The following is a 27,668-nucleotide window of genomic DNA, read 5'->3' as shown; positions in this document are numbered from 1 at the left end:
CTGAATTTAAATAGAAAAATGGATTGTATATTGTTACACTTTATGTATATATTGAGTTTCTTTAAAGTAGTTTCAGTGCATAACATAAGAATCATTTAATTAATAATCATGATTATTGCTTTATACTTCTATCTGTAACAAATCTTAATGAAATATGTAATGCTATGTGTCTGTATATCCAACTTTATTTTTATACTCCATATGTCTTAAAAAAATAATTTAAACTTTGTCTGACAAACTATTATTATTGGTTATGAAGATCAAAGAAATATTTATTCCTGCTAAAATCTCATTCGAATAAGCTTCAATATTTAACACATATAATTAACAAGTAATTACAAACATGCATATCAAAAAATACAGGATATGTAAATAGCTAAAGTTACATTAGACAATTTTTAATTTGGGAATTCACCATTCAACGATATCATACAAAATATTTTCCTAAAATCTCAAATCTACTACATTTCAAACATGCAATAAATTATGCTCTGTTCTCATTAAACAATCTGGATGCCAAATGTTTGTGAATGGAATTAAAAAATATTTCTAAGAAATTAATGTCGTATATAGCAACTAAGCAATAGAACCACTTTCAAAAAATGACTTTACGTTCTCCTATCCAATAATATTGCAGAATATTTTGATATGAGAGCTACTTAAAAAAATCCCATTTAAAAATATTATAAATCCTATCTTAAATTTATTGCAAATTTGCCTTTTAAGTCACAGAAAAATTTCACATTCTCTGATAATGTAATTGTACCTTTGTAGCAATAATTACAATACTAATACATACAAACGTATTTGTTAGACATCATATTTATTTTTAATACACGATTTGTAATAATATAAAACACTCTGTTAGTCTCACACGTCTCGTTTGCAACTTTACCTGGTGTTGCGGACGAAGCTTTAAACGTGGGAGCGAACATAACGTTCTCTGAAAATATCAATAAGCACTTTAAGGATCCAAACTCATAATTTTACTTGTTGTTTACTAAAAATACACAAGGTAATTGGCAATAATTAATTTGGAAAATTCTGAAATATAACCATAGAAATATTTCATTTGTACGAAAATTGTCGAAACTCTTTGATTATAAATAATGACAAAATAAACAAAATTTATAAAATTTTTTGACAGTTTTACGTATAATAAATTGAACACAAAGTTGTCCTTGCATATGACAGATTGGCGTTTGCGTCTCTCAAATTATAAGTACTTAAATGTTTGACTGCAGATATTTATGTACATTCACATTTTTGAAAATATAATTAGGAAAATAGAACCTCGGTCGAAAATTATGTTATCCACCAAAGTACTATACTTTGAGTATTTTATATTTTTTTTTTTTTATCTCTGCATCATCATCATTGCATTTTCAAATTTCCTGTAAATGCATAAAAATCCGCAGTTTACTAATTATCATTGTCCTATACAGCTTATAAAATATTTTCTAATAACGTAATATTTACAAAATAAGTATTATATGACGTATTATTTTATTTAATTATTAAACAAAATATATTTTCGTAGTATTTATACTTTTAATTTAATACTGTGCTTTTTTTAATTACTTTAACATTTTCAGGTATTTGCCATTTTCCTGATCATTTATTATTGTATCTTAATATTTGATTTTATGGACGAGGAACTCTTTAGACGTATCTACTTTCTAATATATATGCTCATCAATCAGTTTGTCTATTTCAAATACACTATTTAAAGGTGATATCCGCATTGACAGACAATGTGACCCGGGAAGTATGGCATTACTCTACTTCAAGGTACAGCGTGAGTTTCCGGACAAAAAACAGAAAAACTTTCGTCGAGCAAACTCTAAAAATTATAGATATATAGGCATTATATACTTACTTTCTCCTCCCTTCCAGTCATGGGCTTTAAAAAATTAATTTCCTTCCTAACCATACGCATCATAACCATATAATGTATGAGTAAGTACTAAGAGAATATAGGGACAGCGTTTAAATAACATTAACCTCAATCTTTATGTTCACAATTAAACAAATGTCTTAAACATGTATGTTTTGGGTTGTATTATTCATAAACACATAGGTATATTTAGATAAAAATTTACTGTTCATAATTTAGTCCATAATTCATACTTAAATTTTATTAAATTAAGATATTATATAACAGAAAGTATTTGTGTTCAAATAATCTCATTATGGATTATAAATTTTAAATATTTTGTACAACTGAAAAATATCTTTTTCATTCATCGATATGGATGAATATAGTCCTCTTGTTTTGTTGGATAAAACATGTATAGAACAGATCCACTCCTATAACGAGAGCAGTCACTATTTTGTTACCTTAAATCGCGATAAGGAACGTATCAAAGAGGTTTTAAATTGCTTCTTTATAAGAACGACGCGGGTCATTAATATAGAAGCAAGCTTAATGAGCTTCGAAGCAAAAATAAAAGGAAAAAAGGTAACAGGACGTACGAAGATGGAAAAGTTCGCATGTAGAACATGAAATATGTTGAGAAACGTTAAGTTGGTATGATCGCTAGTTCCTATAAGCTAAGTTGGTACGACTTTTAACGACGCTCTTTTGTCTTAGGAGTCGACCACGTGTTAACTACCTAAGTGTATCCGGTGTGTTCAGACGTTTTGTACGAGGTGGTGAAATATAAAAAGTAATATTCAATCTGTGTGAATTTATTGAATATCAACCCCAAACCTATATTTAATAACAAAATATTCCTCAAAGTACGATATCTATGCAATGGCTTTTTACATTTTAGAGTTTCCTTAACATCGAGTCATTGATTGAACACAATTAAAAAATTAACTGTCATTACGCTATAAAAGAAACTTCTAAACTTTTTATTACCTAATGTAATTAAGAACTAAAATTTATCATAAATTTTTATTCTTAACTATTTTGCCATTTCAGTAGGTGTATCTATGTTCTCTTAATTTAGAAACTACGTAAAATACTGAAACAGTATTAATATTCATATATCTAATATTAAATAGTATGTTTTAATTTAACTCTTTTTTCTGAAAAATATTAGGTCCATTTTATAGATAGGGTATGAAACCTTTTCTTTTGCCGAAATAAAGCTTATCATAAATTTCCATATTTATACGTCACAGATTGAAAGTGAATATGCTAGAGAAATATTAGATAATCATTTAATTGCTGAAATTTTAGGTTATATAGATTTTTACTTTATCAATATACTCTAAAAATAATATCTACAAGAATTTAAGATAATATTGAACATAAGATCATTGAAAGTAAAACAAATAAACATTGTTATACATATAGTTGCATAATATTAATTAAAAGTTTTTTAAAATAATATTTTTGGAATATAAAATAAACAAATTTATCTAACCAGAAACTTTTGCAGAGCACTGTATTCAAATCGAATAAATAGAATCAATTGATTGGTAAAAAGTAAAGGCTCAATCATCGTCATCCAAATTGAATTTCGCGACCGGAAGGAACCTCAGGAGCGGAAGACGCCAGTCCCTGACAAACGAAAATAGCACGCGTCTTCTGCCTTGAACACGCGTATATTGCAATTTCGTGCAATCTACGGAGCGGTAACGTGACACCTTTATGTAATCGAGGTCCGCCAACCAACAAGCTCTACTGCACGTTTTCCTCTATGTGTTTGCTAAACACTATCAGGTATCACGAATTTCTCAGTTTTAACACACAATTCTCGATGTTCTTAATAAATTCAATATGTTGGTTTTCTTAAGTTCATATTCATGAAATGTATTCAGGCAGTCTTTAATGCGTAACATGTAAATATTTACGAATGCTTCTTACAAATCCTTATTCGATAGAGTAATGAGAGTTGAACTTGTCTCTTGAATGGGAATGGCGGTTAGCGCCACAAGTTAACGTTAGTAGGTGATGAAAAAATACGTTCCGATTGTCATTTTCGTTCTTTGATTTAAACATTTAATGTCTGAAAAATCAGTTATACTGGAGCTTCCTTTATTACAGAATTATTTCTACTCTGGGCATCGAATTTATACAGGGTGTCCCAGTATTAATTGTACAACCTAGGAGGGGTGATTATACATGAGAAATTAAGTCGAAAATATGGAATACATTTTTTTTCATTAGAGGCTTCGTTTTTGAGAAAATCGACTTTGAATTTCCTCCGAATATGCATGCACTTGAATATGTCGGATTAAAATTTAAACGGATTACGGTACAAACCACATGCCATAGATTTCGTGCACGCTTTCTAACGTATTTTTTGTTTTCAGTTTTTTGAACGCCAAAATGATCCTCACTTTTATCATAATTATGGAGGACTCGTGTTGTCTTCCAAATAAACTTTTCATTTAGTTCTCATAGATAAAAGATCCCATAGATAAAAGTCAAGGGGTGTTTAATTTATAAATTTAATTCGGGGAGCACAACTGTGTATGCGGTACGGTAGCCAGCGTTTTCAACAATTTTTGCATTAATAAAGTAAATCTTAAGAATTACATGCCTTGTTATTACTCATAAACCTACGGCATATGGTTTGTATTGTGATCTGTTTAACCACGACATGGTCAAGCGCATGCGTATTCAGAGGAAATTCAAAGTCAATTTTCCTGAAAACAAAATCTCAAATGAAAAAAATTTATTCCATTTTTTCGACTTATTTGTTTATGTACAATCACTTCCTTCAGGTCGTACCATCAATGCTGGGACACCCGGTATATATTAAATAAAATATTGATATGAAATTAAATATTCATGTGTTATATGTATATATAAGTTCCCTAAATAAAGAGTCTAAACTATAAATGAATTTATATAATCATATCTAAACTTCAATATTTGATTAAAACATTATTTAACGAAATTTTATAGTATAATTAAATAAATTTTTAATCAAAATCTTGATATTTAATGCGGTGTTTATACTACAATATTTAATATCCAAAAAAGAAATATATAAAAACATATAGATATAGATAGAATTGAAATACATTGTACATATTTACAAGTACGTATTAATTCGTCATTATATCTACAAGTATCTTCAATTATAATTTCCAATACAATTCCGAAACAACAAATGATTTCTTCTACAATACTACTAAAACTTGTTGAAAACCTACTTGCATTTATACAAATTTAAAAATCACCTTAATCTTCATCCAAAATACAAAATGAATCATAGGAAGAATTAAAAAAAAAAAAAAAAAAAAAAAGAAAATTAACATTAAAAGAAATTATTCTACAAATACTTGTTTTTCACTAATAACTTTCATTATAATTTTCAATCAGTAAACCAACGTTTTTACGAAATTATCAAATATTATCGAAAGTATGTCTCTACAAACAGAATTAAATTAACAAATACTTTAATTTTCATCGAAAACAAGATATTCACACATTTGACGAATCATTTCAATTCAACGGACAATAAAATGAACTAAAAAAAACAACTAATCTTGACGTGGAATATTCAATAAATAATCCTTGCAAAAATTATGCAGAACTGTTGGAAGCACATGTGTCTACACAAACATGGTCACTTTAAAAGATAAAGACGGAAATCCGTATAGCGCGCAGGAACGGAAACGTCGGAGTGGTCGTTTGAACTTTAAAGCATCCCCCATTTTAAAGCGGCGTTCACAGGACAACCTGTTGAACGAGTCCTTAAGACGACGCGACGTTGTGACAAAAAGTCCTACCTCCACACACACCATATTTTTAAGCGGTTGATTTCAAAATTTTTCTAATAACTTAGACACTCACTTTTTTCCAACATTGTATGCGCTTTGTTCTTCCGGTTAATCGACGGAAATTCGCACCAGATAACGCGATTACGAACGAACTTCGAAGAATAACCGCGGACTGCGGAGCGTCACGGTGCCTGATGGCAACGCCGCGCTGCGCCGCTGTCGCGCTACCACCATCATCGCCGCGCACTTCGACTCGTTCGACTACGCAGAAGCCGGCAATTGAAAATAGTAGCGTGACGTGGCTGCTCGTAACGCACGAAAATTCGTATCGAACCACGATCTTTGGTCTCGGGTCAAACATAAATGTTACACCGCGTATAGTGGCTCGCAAAAGTATTTGAACCTTTACAATTCAAAAATTGCATCTATTTATGCTGTGTGTGTTACATGAAAAACACTTTTTAATAATTTCATCAGTGCTATAATGAGTCTAATTTAAAACTAATATGAAAATGTATTTAAAAGTTACAAGATATTCGTTGCAAATTATATTTAGTAAAAAGTGGTATAAAGCATAAACTGCCATTTTGAGCATTGCCATTGAATAATTGTTAAACAGCACCCACTGAATATTTAGTTTTATTAATATAATTAATGTTTAAGTATTTCTATGATTTTTGCGAAACACATACATGCTTACACCAAATATCTTGTAACTTTTATGTACATTTTCAGATTTATTTCAAACTTTACAACATAGCTATGATACTGGAGTCTTATTCGTCTATAAGGTTAATATAATAAATAATAATAAACTCATAGGTTAATGAGATTGCAAAATATTTCGTATAACACACATAATATATTCGTCAAGAAGTCTCTATAAGTATTCGAATATTTTCTTGTGCAATTGTATATATTCTTTTTTTCCTCTTTATTTACCTTCGACACGGTAACTACGGACGGTGTGTAGAACTTTGTTTTTCTTAACTTCGGTTTAACGAACAGTGAGTCTGGAGTAACGCAGAGAATAAATGGAACTGAACCGCATGCCAAACATCAAATTAATGATTACTTTTTAGGTAAAATTTTGTATTTTATATAGGTTTGATGTAATAAAAATTAACGAATGATCTTTAAATAAAATTTTGTGCTCTACGTTGGTTTCTTATAATAGAAACATATAATATAAATATAGATATATAAAGCGAGGCATTTTGTAAGTAAACTGTAGGAAAATCGAATCTCGATTATTAGAACTCCGGTTAATGGAATTAATTAATGGATTATGGGGAAATTAGGAAATTAAAATGTTTTTTTTCTGTTTATGTAGATTCATTATTTTATGAATGCAAAACAAATGAAATTATATTATATTAAATATAAATTATTATATTTTAAATATTACAACGAATATTTTACTTTGGATATTTTGTATATTTTTATATATTATATATTATATACGTTTTGTATTTTTTTACATGCATAAACAACTGCAGCATACTTATTGGTATTATTTACCAATTAGGAGCAATTGGAAGAAAAGCAATACCAAAAAGTATCCAAGATAAAGAATTTAATATAACTGGAAATATTTTATAATTCAATGATATACTATAAATTTCTCACTCAGTCTTAAGCTACTAATACTACTTAATACTACCATTTATAAAATAGTTTAAAATATGATCTTTCCTCAGATGGAAACGAGTTATTCTATTAATAAACTTTATCTTTCATTTTTCAAAATTCATAAATTAATGTAATATAATTAATTCGAATAATTAAGATTCCACTTTAACTTAATCTAATGTCATCTATACTGCAAAGTAGAGAACAATGTAGCTATTTATAAGAACAAATATAAATCTGATTTTGTTATTGAAAAAAAAATGTTGCAATGATTCTTAATATTGCAAAGTGCTAACTAATTTTTGTTCATAATATTTTGTATCAAATTGCAAAAAATACCCAAAACATCCTGGCAATTGGAACACTAGGAATATCTATTTTTAGTGATTTTACAATCTATAATATATTTTTTATGTTTCAATTGGAAGCATAATACTCTTGGATCATAAAAAAGAATTACTATCGTTTCTGTATGAATGATAAATTGTTTTGATAGATGATAATTCTATTTGATTATATTATCGTCCAATTTACTCGATGATGTTCTGAAATTGTATTAATCTTACTCAATTTAAATCTATATTATCAGCTTAAGACTGAGTGAGAAACTTATAGCATAGCATTGAATTAAACAATATTTGCAGTTATATTAAATTCTTTATCTTGGATACTTTTTGGTTTTGCTTTTCTTCCAATTCCTCCTAATTGGTAAATAATACCAATAAACATGCTGCGGTTGTTTATGCATCTATGGGAAATTTAAATGTATAAAAATACACAAAAGAATATAGAAGAATATACAAAATATCCAAAGTAAAATATTCGTTAAATATTTAAAATATAATAATTAATAATTATTTTAATATAATATAATTTCATTTGTTTTGAATTCATAAAATAATGAATCTGCATAAACATCTATAGTTTACTGACCACGAATCACATAATCTTTTATTTATTGTACGTGCTCATACTAAATAGTGTAGATCACTGTTGGCCTACATAGCACGGAATGCGTTAATTATATCTTTGAGTACAGTTTCACAAAAAACGTTGAACTCTATTCAATTACACGGGTGTAAATTAAAGTAACATTCGTAAAAATTTTACATTTCCCAGGTTGATTCTGTTACCCTCGTATTAATTTATTGCTTTTGTTAACTTTCTATTATTTTACTTACTTTTATAATTATTTGTAAAATTTCTCATTATTCTATTATTTAAACATTAAACTGTTTCTGGTGGTTTTGTGTACATAGAAACTGTAGCATTTTCCCAAAATTGTACTGATTTTTTTTCCATATTATACGATGCTTCAAAAAATAGTTAATTTTTGTTTCTCATGTATTATTATAAAAATTAGTAAATGGGTATTATTCATTACTGGAACACATAGGTGTTTCAGAAATTCAAATGAAAAAGAGAAAGAAATTCATCATGGAGAACCAAGTTCCTTTAACTTTGATAAAAGAATGAATTAGATAAAAGAACAGTTGAAAGGAGAAAATAGTTAGTTAGAAGATGTACAAATTATAATAATTACAAGATGTCAGATTAGATATTTCATAAAATTTTTAAATAAGTTGTATGCATACCTGAAATCAAAAACTAAAATACATATTTATAAAATAAATAATTATTGTAAAAACTAATTTACCATTAATTTATTTAATTAATTAATTTTTCATGAATTTTTTAGTAAAACGCATGCTGTAATTAACTAAGCAAAACAATGGACGCACCTTTCCCAAACAGAAATCCCTTGCCGAATTTCAAAGCATTGTCAATCTCGTGCAGAAGATCGTTCTCATTATCACACTGCCTTGTGTCAAAATCATAACCATATCCTTAAAAAAAAAACATGCCAAAGCGGCGCAAAAAATAAAATAAGTAAAAAAATAAAATATTACTAGAATTTAATAATGTAAAGTGCCATTCATTGATTTTTAAATGCATTAGAAATTGTTCATGGAATATTTATTCTTCTGCTTCCCGGCCTAGAAACGTTAAAAGTGATCTCATAGTTACTAGACTCGAATAGTTCTTTATTTTTAACAGTGATCGAGTAAGATTAGCTTCCAGAAATTCTGAATCCACATTTTCTGTGTCGCGATAAAACACTAAAACTAAAAAGTGCTTTGTCATGAAATTTTAGCTTCTAATTAATTTACATAACATTATACATTGACAAGTCATTAATTAATGAAGCGATAGATGTATTTGTTTTCAATGAAACAGTAAAATCTTAGTGTATTATATTTTCTTTACAAAAACAGTATATTTATACTATTAATAATCGAATTAGCAAAGAAAAAATATTATACATAGTCTATAAGTAAAATAATTAAATAAGAGATAAAATTCTTAATATTTTATGATATTTATAAATGTCATATTAATATGTTCTATATACTGATATTTATTATAAATATTCCACTATTATTGCTATGTTAATAAATCAACAGAAGCCATGTTATTATTGAGATACGTATAATTTTGTGTGCTGGACTAGGTTAAATGCGTCGTAGAGATATTTGTATGTGGGTATCAGTGTGTGGAGGTAAGTGTGTGCGCGGCGTCTGAAAAACAGACAAATGTAAACAATTCGGTCGGTTAACCGTCGATAAAAGGTCGGGTATGGAAGAAAGTGCCGAGACGCGTGCGAGTGTGTATCGATGAATATTCTAGAAATCGTTTATAAATTGAATATGTATCTACGTTAATATTAATCCCAAGTGTAAATTCAATGTTTCCATAACAATATTTCGGCCATCAAGATCCACAATTCTTAACAGTTACGAAGCGAGAAAGGAAGACAGATAGTTATTTCAAACGATTAAAAGTGAAATAAATAAATATGTTGTGGTAAAACATGAAAGATGAACCTAAATATTTATGACCTGAAGCTTCATATGTACGTACAGTCGGTCACATTAATATTCGGACACTTGACTTGTATTTTTTAGGGGGAAGTTAAAAGGATTAATTTACCAGGCGGCGGATGAAAAACATTCTGTGGATTTATGTCAGTTATGTACATGCTTAAAATTTGATCGAAGTCGGTCAACGTTGCTACGAGCTACAAGCGGTTAAAAATGGCGATAATTGCAGTTTTTCACGATTTCCGAGTAAAAGCAATAGATCTAAAGATTCTTACGTATTTCGATACCTGTTATTCGTTTCTGCATTAATTTCGACGAAATTTTCATTAGCAGCTCAGATAAAGAAGTTGTAAAAAATAATTCACTATTTTTCTCCATCGATTGCAATTTTTTCAAATTTTTCCTTGCAACTTCCTCTTACCTTCTCAAGAAACTCAAGTCATTTAACCTAGTTTTGAAAAAGGTATCCTGTTTTAAAAAGTGTCCCAATACTAAAGTGATCGATTCTACATCTAAATGATTTATGAAAAAGTCCATTATTTTTTCTTTTTTCTTATTTCTTTTTCGAACTTTCCATCTTCTATTTTCAAACATAATTGTGCAAAACGATAAAAACGAGAAAAATTGTGTCGAGAAGAAAGTTTCAAATAATCCTTTTTCGTACCTGACTTCCTACAAACTATTTATTTAAATTACAGTTTATTTAAAAAATTCGCGCTGCATATTTTAATAATTCCAATTTCGATTTAGAATAATAGTATCTAAATTGAAATCATAAAAAGCCAGTATGTACAACAAAGAATTACATAAAGTAGTGCCAATATTGATAACGAGAATTCTAAAGTTCAGTTGTGAAAACAAATCTTAAACTTGTCATTAAGAAACTTCACCTCATACATTTATATATATACAAACGAATTAAGTCATTTCATTCATAACAAACATATAATATATAAAATGCACTTGATTCTTATAGCCCCGGGCAAATAAGTTAAAATAAATTGCTACATAAATTTTGCTTGCGGACGAAACGTGAAATTTAGATAAATTGCACTTTGGCCAACGAACCAACCTAATTTTTTCGAGAATATTTGAAACGTAGTAGACAACAGACACACCATGAAATTAATTCTACAGCGATTCTCGAATTTTCATATTACAATCTCTTTTCTTGAATTACAAGTTATCAATTATTAATTAACTAATAACAATTAATTACAGGGTTATTAATGACCGTACCACGGTAAGGAATAGTCAGTAAAAATCAATATTCTTTAGAAACGCTAGAAAAAACTAAACTTCTTGTTTTTGCTTGTTCAGTGAATTTTGTAAGTCACGTTGTGCTCATTTCACACCGAATTTAGCAGGTGATAATCGATATAGTTTTATATGTTGCAAGTATCAAAAATATTTATTATAAAAATTATAATAATTTGTAACGGAAATTTTATGTATTTATGGAAAATTTAAAAGCGTACAAATATATAGACTGCACACAAATAATATAAAAAAATACATAAAATGTCCAATGTGAAACGTTATAATATTTAACTCGAAGAAATTTTTATTTAGGGAACATTTCTTTATTTGCATTCATAAGAATATGGAATTGTATATTTAATGTTACAAATTGCAATTAGAAGTTCATTTTACTGTTTTATTACAACTTTCTTTACCTTGCAATGCAGCCAATAACATTCATAAATTTTTACAATCTTAAATATTAACCACGATCAGATAACTAATCTGTTCCACACGTCGACTTCTTCCTTTTCTTTTTCTCTTACGTAAAGGAAACCTTCATAGGCACCCCGCGTCCTCGCCGGGAGGACACAGGCTAGTGGCGGATTTCACATATCGATCTAGGAAATATTTATTTTGAACGTCTATTTCGGTGTCTGTCTATGTAAAACGTGGAATTCGACGCTAGTACGGCAACATAGCGAGTTGAAAAGGGTGAAGGTCTTGAGAAGGTTCGGCGACTACTCGGTGAGTATAACAGTCGGTGTCGCAATTTGACGGAAATAACTAAAATCGAGATGGTGGTTCCGGCGCGTCGTGGCGTAAAGCTGGACGCGTCCGAAGAAACGTTGCACGAGCTCTGGCCTATTTTCTCGTCGAAGACTATATTTAGGTTCTCATTCTCGAATGAATCATAAACGCATTACAACTGATCGATCAGTCACAACTGGTTCCCTTGATTCGGCATAGAGAAGAAATAAATTGTGGGTAGTAAATGTTTATCGCGACGGTCAGAGAATACTTTTTTCTCTGTTCTTGCATAATATCAGGTCATCTGGAAAGTATTCGGAGTTTTTACTGCACCTCGTTTGGTGAGAAAGAGAGGGACGCAAATAGAAGCAAGAGAGGAGCAAGAAAGGATGACAGCAGATCAGATTATAGAGGAAAGAAGAAAGAGAGAAGCAGAAGAGAGGGGGGAAAGGATAAGAGAATCCAAATATAATATATACTACGGAATATAATAATATAATACACTACGGAAATATAGCTAAAGAAAAATGACTAAAGTACCTAGAAGGGAGGATGAAGTGGAAAGACAGAAGAATACTGACAAGATTAAGATGTGGAAACGAGACCAAAGCAAGGGAATACTGGAAGGAAGAGGAAGAAAAAAGATGCAGACTATGTAAAAGGAAAGAAGAAGACCTGAGACACGTAATAGAAGAATGTGAAATAACGGGAGGACCAAGGGATATAGGAAAAGTACTAAATGAGACGGGAGAAGATTTAGCAGAACTGAAAGCAATAATAGAGAAGAGAAGGGCAAACGACAGGAAGGATGCACGGCAAGGAGACTAAAGCCCAAAGTTGTAATAGCTTTTAGTCATTAGTGGTTAATTTGTAGTTCCTAGTTTTAGTTCTTAGAGAATAGAATAACTAAGGGAGTGCAATAGAATAGAGTGGAAAAGAGGGGAGGTAGATATATAAGAAAAGAAATAGACATAAGAGATGTAAAACCGAAAGTTCGTCCAAAGCCGAAAGGCACGGACTAAGCAACAATAAATAATAAATACTACACCTGATTTTAATAGTAGCACTACCAAAGCAATCACAATGATCGGTACCAGGCTTATATCCCTCAATTTACGCGGTACTATTCTTACGCGGTAAATTATAACCTAACTTACGCGGTAGTTTTTATACGCGGCCAGAAAATATATTTTCCTAGAAGTTTTAAAAGTAACAAATGTATATAGTAACTTATTCGGCGATGCTGAAAGTCAATGCTGTATACGATAAGCATAAAAGTAGATTATATTGTGCTAGCGATTATATATGTACATATCTTGTCTTTTGTGTTGACAGGTTTTATTTATACGACTTTCATTCGCGTAGAATGAATCCACATGGAACAGACACCTCGCGTAAGTCGAGGGATAGGTGTACTTATGTTGTTATTTCTTTATTCAGAGGTAGGAACACAATAGCTATTATTTTATTCTTTGGATAAATCTATCACACCGTCCTGAGCCGTAAAACCTTCACTGCACATTCTTACATGGACTAGGGATAAAAACAAAAGAACATCTTAAACCTATCGATTAAATCTGTCGATTGTAACTAGAACTATTTTCTAGTTACTATTTCTTGTAACTAGCGCATCCGCATATAGATGGCAAGCACGAACTCACGTTGTCATTTTCAACAACCTATTTATTTTCGTTATATTGCTTTAATCCTAATTCATTGTGTATGATGTATTAGGTTGTCCGAAATGTTTCTTTCGTTACATAAGATGATAATAGATGAAGAACAATTTTTGTTTTATATTATTTTATTGAATTAGGTATGATTCATTTCATAATGCATAATTCAATAAACTAATATAAAACAAAAAACATTATGCGTCTGTTATTTCCTTATAAAACAAAAGAATCTTTTCAGACAACCTAATATTTAGATATACAATAGAAGATCGATAATCTTAGTGTTGATGCAACATACATATTTAAGATATTGTAAAAGTATGATTGCACATATTGTACAGAGTGACTATGTGATTCTATAGAAATCCTACATGAAGTTGAGAATATGAAATAAAATTACTTCATACGAGGCTCTGCCTTAAGAAAATTGACATTAAATATTTGTCTCATCAGTGTGTGTGGATTAACGGCTTGACTTGTGTTTATGGTATTAGAAAATACACAATCAAGCAGGACAGCAAATTTTATAACATTTCACAACGCTTAACATTCATAAATTATGCAACAAAATTATACAACAAATAAATTATGCAGAATACGATACTTTTCATAGAAAATGCAAAGAGCAATGTGTATTCAACTATTGAGATATGTATAATTTTATGTGTTAGACTAGGTTAGATGCGTAGTAGTGATACTTGTATGTGAATATCAGTGTGTGGAAGTATGTGTGTGCGCGACGTCTCGAAAACAAAGGAATGTAAACTGTTCAGTTAACAGTCTGATATGGAAGAAAGTGCTGAGACGCGTGCAAGTGTGTATCGATGAATATCTTTGAAATCGTTTATCAAATAAATATATAACTATTCTAATATTAATTGCAAGTGTAAATTTAATGTACCTATACCATTATTTCGGTTATTAAGATCTAAAATTCGCAACAATAACAAATCAAAGCATAACTACTGATATTAGATTACAGGAATTCGCTAACACTTACATGTGACGGAGTCAGATTTCTCAAAAATAAAGCTTCGTATGAAAAAATTGTATTCTACGTTGCTGACTTATTTTTTCATGTAGAATCACATCATAAATCAAGGCACCATGTATTCTATTATATTTGTCGTGGCTCACTTCTATCGTTTCAAATGGAGACGATAAATGGATTTATTTTGTTTAAAGACCAAATGTAAAGATAGAAAAATATAGCAAACGCAATAATATAATAATTTCATCAACTATTCATGTCTAACCTTATTAACCTAATTTTCTTTTGATCTGTACCTTATTATACCTTTCCCCTTTTCCGTTCACTCGACAATTTTTGTACGCAGAACTAATATTTTTGTAATATGTTGACAAAAGACGTGGATCAAATATAATGAAAATTAGATTTAAAAAAAAATTAATTGTCAACGAAATGATATATTTTTCTAAAATAAACAAATAAAATATCGCATTAACATGCAGCAGCTCCCTCTGCTTGCCACCAGAAATCTACCAATGCCTTTCTCGCAAACGGTCACTCCAACCTATTCTAATAAATATGATTTCCAACATGACTTTTCCTATGGATGTCTAAGACACCTTCCTTGTCTAAGGCACTGATTTGCTACGTAGCTTAAAGCTGACGATCCACTGATCTAAACCAATTCAAACTCGTCAGTCCGAGCGCCACGCAAGATTGTCACAGTTTTTAACACAGATCTTTTGTATATATCTGTTGCAAAAGATACGTCACCGGTTTTACAAGATTCTACAAGGTATAGCTGATCGAGAGCGTTCTTATATCGGAAGGTATCCATTCGTTTGCGAGGGCAGGTGAAGACTGCCTAGTCGTCAAAAAAAGAATCTTCTGAAGGACACAGCCCGAGAAGCGCTTGCTCCAAATTTATGATGCTCATGGTCCGCCCAGATTCATCAGGTCAGCTGCACATGGCCCATTGTAGTAGTAGCAACAAATAGTTACATACATAATTATATACATTATGCGCTATTTACGATTAAAATTTGTTATCTGTTATTTATTATTCATTAAATTTGTTTTTTTCTGTTAATTAGGATATTGATTAAATAAATACAAACTATTTTTCAGACGGTTGAATAAAAAACAAGAAAATGTTTTAGAAGTATTGAAAAACATAAATAAAATCATAAAAATATTAACAACCAAATATTTATATCTTTTTACCATTATAGTATTTAATGTTAATTGTGTATTTATTGCCTAATCTTTGTTGTTATTCATCATTCGAATAAATTTTCGTTACTAATTGTAACAAGTTTATAAACAGACACAATTGGCAAGCCGAGACAGTGTCGTGACTCATTCACAAGATGATTAAGTATATTACAACGAAGTAGCGAAGTTAAAATAGTTATTCAAATCACGGCCAAGACTGTACACAAGACTAGTCTCGTGGACGAGTACTTGCAGCTTTTATATGTTGCGTTTGTAGGTATTGAGGAGCAAGGAGAGGATCCTGATTGCCCTACGTAATGGGAAAAATGTAATGTTGGGCCATGTACGAAGGTCAGATTCACTGTCAGGTAGTATGGAATGTCATAGTAAAGTTTTGTTAAGTCTCCGAAAAATTGATGCCAAAGAAATCTCATACTAGTCGAGTTAAATGGGTCCTCGAGATACTTGGACTTGGCTTCGATGGAAATAGTTCTGTACATTTTTACAGGATCGATTTTTCAATAACTGGATCAGTTTAGCTTCCGAATGCAAACAGTTCCATATAAATAGACCGAAGCAAATACCTTTGGATTGGCTTAGCTTGTTAATGCATTTCCAGCTTAAAACCGGGAACCCACTGGTGAGCTAAATCAATCCAAAGCTTTGATGCATTCATACGAAACTATTTCGATTGGCAAGATAACGTGGCCGACAAAATCGGTCCTGTACGAATATATGAAACCGTTTCTATTCAGGTTCAAGTATCTCGAAGACCCATTTAGAGACCCTCGGGCTATCACGGTATTGCATTGAACAATTTTTCGAAGATTTTACTAGGTCATTCTATCAAATGTCCAAATTGGACAAATTGAGAATGAAAAGAATTAAATAAAAAAAAAACCTCACTAGGTCTACAAGGGTGCCTTTTTCCACCTGCACTCTCAGCTCAGGCCACCATCGGCCGATTGCCACGCCACTGTTTCTGCTTGTCAGTTGCCAGTTTATGAACTTGCTACGATTAGCAACCAAAATTTATTCGGAATACGAATAACGGAAAATGAGTAAACAATAAAAACAAAATTAACATCAAGCACTTAATATTATAATAATAGAAAATTACACATAATTACTTGTTAATATTTGACAAAAAGACAAAATTTAAACATCTCATTTATGTTTTTTAACATTTCCGAAATACTTTTTTGTTTTTTGACTATTTCAATTATTCAACCATTTAAACAATAAAAATAATTTGGACCCACTTAATCAGCAAACATCCTAATTAAAAAAACGAATTTAATAAATATACGAATAATAAATATCAAATAGTTTAAATATAAAATCGCAATTTTAATCGCAAATTATCAATAATTTATATAATTATGACTCATGATTCAGCCGTTGGGAAGCTTCGAACTTATTTTTTCTTTCTATTACAATGGGTCGTGTACGTCAGATTTGATGACTCTGGCGTGACGTGCGCATTATAAATTTGCAGTAGACCCTCGTGGTGTCTTCTCAGGCCGCATTTTTATGAGGATCATTTCTCGACAGCACGACGAAAACATCACGTCGAATCAGCTGTACATTGTAAAACCGGTGACGTGCTTTGCGGAAAAATTTTTTTAGACGCATTTTACTAATGGATACACTAGCAGGCCCTGGACTCTTGTATTAACCCAACGTACACTTTCCTCTCTTTTTCTTGAATACTTCTCTCTCCCTCTCTCTCTCTCTCTCTCTCTCTCTCTCTCTTTCCCTCTCTTTCACACACATTCTTATATCCCTAAAAACGTATAGAATAGGATCCGTTAGCTGCGCTTTATTATCTACGCTATACGTAATAAAAAATCGATCAGCACCGAATGTGTTATCATTGGTCTTCAATTTATTAGTATTATTATTGTCAGGAATGCCTATAAATTAATTCGGGTATATCGTTGTTTATATTAAGACTTTGTTCTTCCGAAAAATGCCACGTCCTAGGTAAATGACAGAATTATTTTCAAAATGAATTATTTTTTACATATGAGCTGTAAAATTTGACTTTTGGTATTTTATACGTATTGATGTTATACATAATATTTTGAAGTATAACATTGTTAAAAATATTCTTCGTTAATGAAAGTATTAATAGTAGTTTTAATAAGAGACATGATTATTTCTGTATGTATGTCATGAATTGCGTAATACAATGATGAAAAACCAGATATTTTTTTGATATATTAAGGTCTTGATTTTACTCATAGGTAAGTTATAAAGTAATATATACCTAAGTACATCCGTTACTATAAATAAGCTCGAAAAGAAGATCGAAATAATTTAACAATCCAGTCTGTGTATTTTTATAATTTTATTTTTATATTTTTATAATTTGAAATGTCAAAGCACGTGTCAGTGAGAAAGATATGGACGCACTGAAAGTGACATCTGCCGGAAAAACACACAAAGTAATATGTAAAGCTTGAAATCGTATAAGTTCCCATTCTCAAAAACTTTGTGCTTCAATTGAGGACATAAGAAAAACCGACTGTGTTATCAACCAAAAGTATATTTTTGATGCTAAATTAAATCCTTTCGTTTAACTGTTCAATCGTTTTATTGAGAACAAAATACAGATATATGACAGTAATTTAATTAAGTAAGTACCTCATACTTTTATACTCATACTTTACAAAACGTATTGTTTTTGGTAGTACTGAATTAATTTTGGTTTGATGCTATGCAAACTCCTGATCGACAAGATTAAATATTTTGAAATTTCAATCCTTCAAGCTTTTCAAAATTATACTAAATATGCTAATGTGTAAAGTAATATAAATATACCTATAATGATATTTACAGAACATTTGTGTTGTATAATCAAATAATTGAAGAGTAAAAAAGTAAAATAAATATTTATATACATATTTAATAAAGATATTAAACTATTTGACCTATACTTTTGCATCCCTATTTAATTTAGGTATTTCGAACTTTATGTAGAATGAGAAGAAAGACATAACGTAAAAGTTTATGTGGTACGAAAAAGATATAAAAATTTACGGCAGTAAAAATTCTAACAGCTTTAAGTTATTATTCTATATTCTAGTCGTGACGATATCCTACGACCTACGCGAAGTAAACAAACTTATCTTTCAGTATTTCCACTTTATGGGCAAGAAATCAATTCGCTTCTCGTCTATCGGTTCAGCGTATAACGTTACGCAAACCTTATTTCTTGTTTCATTATGTTTTATGAGATCCCAGCGGTTTAAAAAACCTTTTGTAATTATGTTCAGATCAATTTCTTATCGATGTCTGTGAAAATTAACTCACGTATAGTTCGAATTATGTCTACTTTCTATCTCCCGCGAAAGATCTATGTTATACTAACGGTTGCTTACGATTTCGTTCACGTACACTACAAATATACGGGACAATTTTTTAGCAATAAATTTTTATGTATTAAATCCCTACAAATTTTTTATACTAACAGCTATTCTCGAAAAAAGGCTCGATTTCGGAATAAACGTGACGTAAATAATAACCATCGTTGCTTGACCTCTACGCAACATGACAGTACATAAAATTCAGATCAGCCAGGCTATCTCAGCTGTTACAAAACGAATCGGGATGAAACATACTCTATTTTCTTTTCCAAACACCAATAAACTATACAACAGAGAAAACATTATAAAAATCTCTTCAGTAGTTTATACGTGATGACAAAACATAAATTTCAACAATTCTTTTTTTGGACTCCATAACTTATGAGCTGTTCCTAGATGACCGTTTCATTTCTTTTTATTTAATTTACAAATTTCATATTCTATTAAATAAAATCTCATATTAAATAGGACAAATTTAATATTTATTTTAATGTAAAATTGTAATCAAGATAAATCTAATAATGCAACAAAGTACGTATTGAATAGAAATAAAATTATGTGCTTTTAGTTTCATACTTTATTTCGTTATTTAAAATGTAAATATTTTACAGCTGTATTCACAGTGACGATATTTAATTTTTAAGAGAACATGACATCTAATATCGTTGTAGCACAACTCAGAAGATGATCGGATATAGAAATAGAATGACAGTTAATAAAATGCATGTTTAATGATTGTTGAAAATGACAACGTGAGTTCGTGCCCGCCATCTATATGCGGATGCGCTAGTTACAAGAAATAGTAACTAGAAAATAGTTCTAGTTACAATCGATAGATTTAATCGATAGGTTTAAGATGTTCTTTTGTTTTTATCCCTAGTCCATGCAGGCGTGTGCAATAGAAGTTTTTTCGGCTCAGAACGGTAACATAGATTTATCCGTACAATATTGTAATAACTATTGTGATCCTACCTCTGAATATAGAAATAACAACAATGATTTTCTGTACATTTTAACTAAATAAAAGTTGCTGAGACTTCTGAAGTAATTAATCCTACTCTTATAACGAACATTATGAATATTGCAACGTCTGATGACGCCACTTTGATATCTGATTTTCAATGGTTAGTCACATCTTATAAATTCTTAACAGAATTAGCCAGACCCTGATGAAAGTTGCTTAAAAAAGAAACCAGTCGTCATAATGTTACTGGCAATACCACGATATAAGACAAGATAACAAATTCTTCAAATGAGACGTTGACACTAAAAATATCTTGAAACAACATGACTTATATATTGGAATAGCCAATGAATGGAAAAGATCAGTAGTACCAACATACTTAAAACAGTAAGCACATAAAATACTTCCGTGATTGGAAATAGATCTCAATTTTAAAAATGTGGCATTTGTATATTACTATGTAGTATCTATTATATCATATAATAAATATATAATAAATTAATTTAATTTATATTATATATTATTATATTATATATTATATTTAATAATATTTAATTTATTCAATATACATATGTGCATGTATCTTGTTTGTGTTTAACTTAATAAATTGTTAGTTCGAGGAAAATTTGTTGCGATTGAAGGAACATACTACAATATCACACGTATACGATATTATTTATAAACGTACGTACTAAAAAATCAAATTTTAAATTAAAAATAAATATCATCTTTCAATTCATTTAACGTTTATCTTCTACATATTTCTACATATTTTCTATATATTTCCTACAATTCGTGTAAAATGCTAATATCATTTATAAGTTGCTGTTATTTACTCTACTCGCTTTTATCGCATATTTTGCAACATATATATCAGCCACAGCATTTCGGATATTGGCGTGGCTTATCAACCTCGATAAGAGAGACGAATTAAATATATGTTACAAATTTTCAAAATCACATAGCTAGTTAAATACTTTCTGCAAATTGTATGAATATATATGCATGTAATATTATTCTGTGAGTGTTAGTTGTTACTTTTTTTTATAATTAAACATAGACCATAAATATTGTTGATTAAACATAATTATTCCTAAATTATTAAAAACTGAGAATACAGTCCCGGAAAAAATCACTAATTTGACCCAAGAATAATTATAAATGTAATTATTATGTTTTATAAAAGCTTAAAAATTATGTTTTATGGAAGGCAGCTTCCAATCCTATAAAAAACAAAAATTGGAGATCTCATTCTTAGGAAAACACTTAGGAAAACACTTGAAATTAGTTAAATTCCAAATATAATATTATAAAATTTTCTGCATATGTATAAGTTAACATCATTAATTTGTATGTATCATTAAAAGATTTGAATTAATACATCTAAATTATATTTATATTTAACGATACTTCATTATAATAATAATATAATGGTAATAATAAAAGATGTAAAAATTAATTGAAAAGTTTTTAATTTTATATCCTTTGTAATAATATCACAAAATTTTTATTCCAATTTTTATAATAATATAAAATTGATATGAAGATATTCATCAAATATGAAATTTGAAATATTATTGCTGCAAATTCTGCTTGTCTACATGAATTCACCTAACTCAAAGTTAAACTAAGCACACAAAATTTTATGTGAACAAAGCTTGCTGATAATCAAACAGGTACAACCGTTTAAAGCAATAATTATTATTTTTATCATATTAATTCATAGTTGAAAAATGCACGTCAAAAGCATGAATCATTAACAAAAACCTGCCAATACTAGAACGTCATTATTATTATAATATTTTCTATTAACGATGATTTTGAACAAACCACGGACAACATATTTTTCCCCTATGTTTACCTGCAATCTGACCCAAACAACAAATCTTTACTATGCTGTTGAAAACGTCACTTTCATTTAAGTGACAGAAAAGATATGAAAATATGAAAAATATAATATTTTTAATATTTAATTCATCAAATATTTTCATTTTCGTTAAACAAAAATTTCTGGTGAAGCTGTAGAAAAGCTACTTCCACTCCAACTTTGATACTTTTCTGTATATGTTTAGAAACCAGCAATTTGAACAACTTTTTCCTGTGTATGCAGCTGTCGCTCGACAAACAAACAAAAGATAAACAAAAGATAGACGGTCGACAACTAATACAAACACGTACGCTGTTACAGTTACACAAATAATTGGCAGAATTCACTGTTGTCTGGTATCTATAGTTTTTTAGGAATATCTCAGGAACTATAGTCGTGCGACAGTTGCATACAGAGGAAGAAGTTGTTCACAATGTTGACTTCTACAACATATGCGTTGATGTTATGTATAAAGAGAGAAACGCGATAAATTGTAAGGTAGACAAATATATACAGTGACGAGCAAAAGTGTAAACACACTCCACTGATTTTATGTAAAAGGCGATACTACTAATTTTTCAAGTGGTCGGTATAGATTAGGTAACGGTAACTACAAGTTACGTCTGATTAACGAAATATAATAGTTGATTTTCATTAACATTGATAATGTACAGAAAATTTTACAAAAATGGACATCTCAAACCATGTTTACAGTTTTGCGCTTTAATTATACTCGTCGAATCAAGGTTTCGACCTAGTATTTCGTCCACTTTCCTTTACTTTTTTTAGTGCTTTTAATCTACGAGGTATACTGTCAATTAAATTTTTAATTATTTGTGGTTCGATATTGTACCATTCCTGTTGTGTTCTTTCCCATAATTCATGAACACCTGAAGGTGGATTATTATATTTTGCCAGCCTTCTTTTCAAAATGGACCACAAGTTTTCGATCGGATTCATATCCGGACCTTGTGCCGGCCACTTCATCACAGAAAAATTTTGATTTTCTAGCCAGGTTTTAACTATTTTTGCAGTATACTTAGGATGCTCGTCTTGTTGAAATACTACTTTACGTTTATTATATCCAATAGAATTAACCACAGAAGGTAAATTACTATGTAGAATGGTCAAATAACGCTCCTTTCGCATTATACCTTCGATTCGAACTAAGGGACCAACACCTCTGCGAGTAAAGCAACCCCAACACATAATTGAGCCACCTCCAAACTTCATAGTTTGTTTTATACCACCTGGTTGATCATTATTCTCGGACGAAGTCCAATACCAGGACCTTGCGTCGGATTCGAATCTGTTAATTTTTGTTTCGTCACTCCATATAACTCTTTTCCAATCTTTGGTCATCCATTCTTCGTAGGTGTCGACAAATTGCTTTCGTAATTTAATATTTTTGTTTGAAAGAGCTGGTTCATTTTCTTCTTCCTTCGCTCGTAAACCAATTCTCCTTAAAGAGCGACGAATGGTCCATTCGCTAGCACTTATTTCGATTTCCTGAGTAGCAATTTTTGGTGTTTCGTAACTATCCGACCGAATACAGTGTGCAACTTCACGCGCTGCTCTGCCCGAAATAAGTTGTGGTCTACCGTTTTGTGAAGAAATTGCTGCACTAACATTCTTTTTTCTTATTCTTGCAACCATCGTATGACTGACAACACATTTCTCTGCAATTTGCCGCAACGACAAACCTTTATCACACAAACAAATAATACTGTTCCTTTTATCTTCACTAAGTGGCTTCATCTTGGATTAAGCATAGCAAACTGAAAAGTAATCTAACAATGGTGTGGGACAGTTGACTGCGAAACAGTGGACAATCAGTGCTTATTGACAGTTTCGTTTCCCTGACATTTACATGCTATCATAAACGTTTCTGACGAAACGTGCAAAACTGTAAATAATTGTTTCAAAATACAATTATTATAAAGTATTATGTACATTACTAATGTTAATGAAAATGAACTATTATATTTCGTGAATCAAACGCAGCTTGTAGTTACTGTTACCTAATCTCTACCGATCACTTGAAAAATTAGTCGTAGTATCGCCTTTTACATAAAATCAGCTGAGTGTGTTTACACTTTTGCTCGTCACTGTATTTAATAGAAAAGTAAAGTTGCAAGTATGACTACAGTTTGAGTTGGTCCAGATCCGCACGCTAGCAGTGTTACAGTATAACTGAACACCCCGAAGCCAATGTCACTAGACCAGGTCATGCACCGAGGGCAATCCTCGCATCCTTATCTCATACCCTTAGTAGTCTCAAGGATTGTTCCAAGGACCATCCATAAATCAATAACACTTAAATGGCCAATAAACCAAAAGTTCATGTTTATGGTGGCTCCTTGTCCCAGTCCTTTGTCTATACGCTGTCGATGGCTTGAGAAAACTAAAAAGACCAGTAGTAGAGTTTTCTCAGAAGCGATGACCATTTCAACAATATGCAAAAGTCATCAAAATCAGATAAAAAGTAGCTTCCTTACAGTTCCAGCCTACGTCTTAATACTTTCCTTTACTGTCTAAGGCACAGCTTTAATCTACAGTCAGTTTGAATAATGTAATATTTCAAAATCTCGACAATATTACGGTTAATCTCAATAAATTAATTAATAAATGTATTAATTAATAAATTAATCAATAAATGTAGAGAAGAAATCAAAAAAGTTACAGACAATATAAATGCAGAGTAACTTTAATATTCTGAAAAATGGAGCTCTGTATGAAAAACATTAACTCTGCTCTTTTAACTTACAATCGCATAGGGAACCCTTTGTCTAATTTATAATACCCTGTCTAATGAATCTTCCATAGGACGCGGATATAAAATAAGCAAGAAGAGAAACAGTTGCTAACCAAAAATACAACCAATACGCGAATGGCTGTCAACTAAAAAGACGAGCAAAGAAAGAAAAAGAAAAAATCATTCGTTGGCCATGAATATCGTTAGTGACGAGCAATATGGCAAGCAACCTACGACAATGCAATCCACCACAAGGCTACGAACGTGCGTTAGTGACTGTTATGTACCCAATATTCGACACGTCATTCGTATCTTGGAAAATTCAAAAATCAACACTCGATCAACACTCGAGCACGATATTTCAACCGTAGCAATGGAAAACAACGCTGAAATAACACTGCAATCCTCGATTCGGTGACACTCACCATCGTCGAACGTAGCAGACATTGCAAGGAATTCTTGCAGATGCTTCGGTAACTTTTTCGCGTCTTCGAACTCCTTCCCGTCGATCAAACATTTCACCTTCACGATATTCTCCTCCTCGTTGCATTCTTCCTTCCTCCCATTCGTCTTTTTCTCACGTTTCCCTTTGCCACCGCTTTTGTCGCTTTCAGATTCGCTTCCGTCCAAATTAATCCCGAATTTATTTAACCTGTTCCTCGCTTTCTCTATAAACTCTTTCTCAACGGTGCTCATGCCACTCTTTTGCAAATTATTCTTCAATTTCTGAATATCCTCGTGAGTGCTGATCTTCACCACTTTGTGATGTTTCCGTTCCTCTCGCTCGAGGACCTTGTGCACATACTCGTCGTACATTCTCTGTCGAAACGTTTCGCTGTTTTCCACGGCCATGGGCACGCTTGGTTTTTCGATTTTCACGGTTCTCCGTGAGTTAGCCATCTCAGGCGACGTATTTTCCTTGCCAAAACCACGCTCGTCCTTCGTCGTTTCTTCCCCCGTAGGTGCTTTTTTACAAGCTCGCTCAGCTCGATCCGCTTTCATCTTTTCAGCAACTCTGTCACCCTTCTTGGTCATCACGGAATGATGTTCCACGTGCTCGATTCGCTTTTCACACTCCTCCTCGTGGAAACCGTTCTCGTGATGCACCTTCTTCGAAAAATCCTTGTGCCCATGTTTACTAATCGTCTCCGAATAATCCTCCTTCACTTCCTCGGACTTCTCTTGCCAGCTTTGGCTCTCTACCCAAGACTCGTCGTTGGAAGTGTCCTGGCAGGCTTTCTCTTTAATCTCAGGGCTGTTTACTCGATCGGAAGACTTGTCTGAAGATGGGAGTCTCTTTGGTACATCCTTCGTTACGCCTTTCTCCTGCGGCCGTTGCCTCGCGTGTCTTTGGAATGTCTCAAAGGCTTCCTTCTCCTCCTCCTCGGCTAATATCACGTTTTTCAGCTGATTCTCCAGCAGCTCTATGTATTTCAACTGCTGCGCGAAATACTCTTGGGGCAGGGAATACTTTCGACGACCTTCCAATCGAGTTTCCGCCTCGGTTTGAAGCTTCTTCAGATTTTGCACGATTTCCGTAGCTGCTACCTGTTTCGCATTTTCTTCCTCCTCGCTCTTGTATCGCCGTGGCTCCAGGTGACTTCTAGGCGGACTTTGATCGAAAATACTCGTCGTGTCGATGCACGACTTGTCCACGTTGATCACGCGTTTCAGACGCGCTGGCACCTCCACTTTGTTGTCGATCAACGCTGAGTTCACGTTGTAACGCGGGTCGATGGTCCGTCGAGGCGGTGTCCTCCTGTCCGCGGTGTCTGGCATCGATTTGTCGATGATGGCGCTGTTCAGTGTAATGGGACTCTTGCTGAAAGGCGTCGGACTTCTGACGGGCGGCTCCGGCTTTTCCAGCGAGTTCACCATCAAAGCGGAGTTGATGAAATGACCTGGCGCCGATCGTTTACCAGAAACGTGCTCCTTGATTCTATCTGACACTGACTCTTTCCCAACCTCTTTCCGACTCTTATCGCGCTCTTTTCCCTCAGCCGACGATTCTATTAATAAATCATCGGAGAGCGACGTGGCGTGCCGCGCATTACTGACGGGCTCGCGTCTTGCTAAGTTCAACCAGTCGCACAGGCGAGTGACTTTGAGACGCTGCTGACCGTTGTCAGGAGTACTGGACTTTGTATAAGAGGACTTTGTATCGGACTGCCCCGACTCGTCAAACTTTACCTTTGACTCGTTCCTCGACTTTGGTCTCGTGCCACGTGGATGTTTAGAATTGTCAGAATTTTCTTTGATAATGTCTAGCAGCCTGTTGGTAGTTAATCTTTCATCGTAGTCAGTCGGTTTCGAGAATTCGACTTTTACCTCCCGTTTGACGCTTTCTTTGTTACTTTGGTCGATCGGTAGCAGCTCGACTCGATATTTAGGAACAGGGATTCGCGGAGGCGGCTCCTCGTCGAAGTAGCTGTGCCTGTTTAGGAACTTTCTGTGCAGATCCAGCAAGTTGTCCGCGCTCGTTCTTATCGCGGTTTTCTGCTGAGACGGTGATAAGCAGACGAGCAACCTGGGATCTTTGGTCGTCGATAAACCTACCCACGCTCCCAAACTATCTCTGGCCATGGTCGTTTGCCGCGACTTGGGTAACTCGTCACCGAGATTCGAATCGACCAGTTCTTTCTGTTTCAATTGCTCT

The 27,668-nt window shown here is 32.0% G+C and overlaps 1 protein-coding gene across 1 annotated transcript in view; it reads right to left on the bottom strand.

Annotated features, from left to right (window-relative positions):
* Positions 1–27,668, bottom strand: part of LOC105666782 — a 360,020-nt gene that overhangs the window by 149,450 nt on the left and 182,902 nt on the right. The window contains exons 7-10 of the mRNA XM_048414120.1: positions 25,438–27,652; positions 18,583–18,585; positions 9,063–9,167; positions 896–943 (exon numbers count right to left, since the gene is read on the bottom strand). Of these exons, the coding sequence (XP_048270077.1) occupies positions 896–943; positions 9,063–9,167; positions 18,583–18,585; positions 25,438–27,652 (2,371 nt within the window). The remainder of the gene's footprint in view (positions 1–895; positions 944–9,062; positions 9,168–18,582; positions 18,586–25,437; positions 27,653–27,668) is intronic.

This window comes from Bombus terrestris, chromosome 18 (assembly GCF_910591885.1).
Source record: "Bombus terrestris chromosome 18, iyBomTerr1.2, whole genome shotgun sequence".
In the NCBI taxonomy this organism is placed as follows: Eukaryota; Metazoa; Arthropoda; class Insecta; order Hymenoptera; family Apidae; genus Bombus; species Bombus terrestris.
Note: the sequence above shows the minus strand (reverse complement) of the source record. Positions and strands in the feature narration are given on the sequence as shown.